At 52.2% G+C, this 2,402-nt stretch overlaps 1 protein-coding gene across 1 annotated transcript; it reads right to left on the bottom strand.

The window, feature by feature from the left end:
- TNNI2 (troponin I2, fast skeletal type) lies at positions 1-2,402 on the bottom strand. Its single transcript, XM_053945863.1, has 6 exons — positions 2,376-2,402; positions 1,771-1,812; positions 1,354-1,482; positions 870-959; positions 560-736; positions 1-247 (listed from the first exon to the last, which is right to left on the bottom strand). The coding sequence occupies exons 1-6, from the start codon at positions 2,400-2,402 to the stop codon at positions 149-151; spliced, it is 564 nt and encodes a 187-aa protein (XP_053801838.1). The 3' UTR covers positions 1-148.

The following is a 2,402-nucleotide window of genomic DNA, read 5'->3' as shown; positions in this document are numbered from 1 at the left end:
TCTCCCACCAAAGCTTTATTTACATCACTGCTGCCATGATGCAGCTCTTCACAAAACTAGAGAGAAATGGCACCCAGTCAGCGCCCCTGAGCCTGGCGGGGCAGCAGGGACAGCGGAGAGAGGAGGACAGCTGTGGAGATGCAGGTGCTTAGGACTCGCCAGCCTCAAACATCTTCTTTCTGCCCTCCATGCCGGACTTCTCCTCAATGTTCTTCCTCCAGTCACCGACATCACGGAGATCCTTCTCCTGGGGGAGGAATGGTTGCGTTGGTATGAATGGCGCCGGGGTAAGAACCCACCCGGCCCAGGCCCCACACCAGTCCACCCATGGAAACCCCTATGTCAGCTAGTGGAACCCAGTTCCACCCATGCTATACATCTTTTTAAACTGCACCCTCCTGTTTTAACATCATGGGTGCCAGAGAAGGAAATACTGAGCAGGAAGAAGAACATTATGGAGAAAGAGTCATTCTCAACCCTGTCTATCTTACAGGGAGGTGTGAGCCCTCAAGGGTGGGGGCAACTCCTGTTAGGGGGAAAAAGAGAGAGGGAAGGATACCTTCTCAGTGTCCTCCTTCTTCACTTGCTTCAGGTTGGCTCGGAGGTCCATGCAGACCTTGTGCTTGGAGCCCAGCAGGGCCCGCAGCATGGCGTCAGCCGACATGCGTACCCTGCGCAGCGGCGGCCGCTTGAACTTGCCACGCAGGTCAAAGAGTTTCTGGCTCAAGTCTTCCAGCTGGGGTAGATGAAATGAGGGGAAGTGGAGAGAGAGGGGGGCATGGGTTTAATGAGATGGACCCAAGCAGTGCAGAGAGGCATGAGGAATGGGCTGCAGACTCCCCTGAAGGATGGCTCCAGAGGAAACTCACCTCCTTTGTAGTCTTCTGTAGCTTCACCTCTGTGTCATACCTCTCCTCATCCACTGACTCTATCTTGGCATGAAGCTTTTTGCACAGCTCCTGGGAAGAAAGCAAAGAGGGATGTTGACTGCTAGGACCCACACATGATTCCTCTCTCCTGACCACTCTGGCTCTGAAAGCCCTCAGTCCAGAAGGCTAGATGGGATTGAGGTGAAGAGGGGCTTGTCAGATAGCTCCTGATCTCCATGCTACTAGCTGCACACAAATGCTGCCTCAACACATCATTTAAAACACATCTTTCCTGCCAGCCAGACCCCTTTTTTTTGGAGAGAGACCCCACCTGCCTCTCAAGCCAGCTGCATGTTCATCTGGCTCCAGGGTAACACAGGTGAGGAGAGGGTCAAGATGGGAAGGCCAGTCTAGATCCACCAGGCTGACTGATGGAGTCAAATATTTTCTGCTCCAGCACTGAAAGGTTTAAAGAAGCCTGTACCTGAAGTTCCTGCATGGATCCTGGGAGTGACAGAGGAGGGCAATGTTCTGCCAGGTAGTTTTGCTTCTCCACTTCTTTAGCAGCTGCTTCTTTTTCTATTTCAGTGACAGCAAGCTGGAGCATAGCACTCTGGAAAGCAGCAGGAGAAGCATCAGTGAAGGATGGAAGCAAGGAAGGAGAGTAGGGGGGTCACCAGGGGAGTGGGAGTCCTGATGGAGAGACAGCCTGGGGAGTTCCCATAAATACCACCATTTCCAATCAAGGGATAAGATAGAGACCCAGTAAGGAGTGGGGTGGGAGAGCTATGCTGTGCATCGTGGCCTCTTCTAGTAGGGAGAGTGCTGAGAGCTGGCTGGCTTGAGATGGGAGATGGGAAGGTTGGGACACACATCCCACAGCCACAGCAGTGCCACATACCTTCAGATGCTGCCGACGGGCAGTGGCTGCCCTCCTCTTTTTCTGCAAGTGGAAGAAAAGACAACAGAAAAGAAGGTTATCAGGTGCCCATTCCCCATTCCATTGCCCTTCCCCATGCAATGCCACAGTCCACCAAGGACCTGCAGCCCTGCCAGGGAGATTGCTCCATTGTGACACACAGTTTGTCCCCAAACCAGCAGCACTCAAGGAAGAGGCTCCCTGCTGAACCCAGCTTTGCCAACCTCAGGTAGCTAAAAACCTACGAAGTCCCTGAGGAAAAGATAACAAGGGTGATGAACTTGAAAACTTGTATAAAATATAGTTTCAAACTTGGCTTCTTGGGACTTTTAGCCTTTTCTTGATTTCCTCTTCACTCAGATGTGTTTTACACTGTGCTCAAGCTAATGACCCCCATGTCCCTAGGCACTCAGGAGCTGTGGGATATCTTTCTGAGCAGTCTAGGGCACGTGTCCTTCTGACACTCTGGTGACAAGGACAGCCAGGCAGGTGAAAACATGAAAGCTGTGCAATTTCTTGGAGCTGAAAAGACCCAGCACAAGTGATGCTGAAGCAGGAGTTCATCACAGCTGGAGGACAGACCCGACCACAGCCTGTCCTTCTGTCTCTGTCAT

Source organism: Vidua chalybeata, chromosome 6 (genome assembly GCF_026979565.1).
Source record: "Vidua chalybeata isolate OUT-0048 chromosome 6, bVidCha1 merged haplotype, whole genome shotgun sequence".
Classification (NCBI taxonomy): domain Eukaryota; kingdom Metazoa; phylum Chordata; class Aves; order Passeriformes; family Viduidae; genus Vidua; species Vidua chalybeata.
This window is presented reverse-complemented; position numbering and strand designations above follow the sequence as displayed.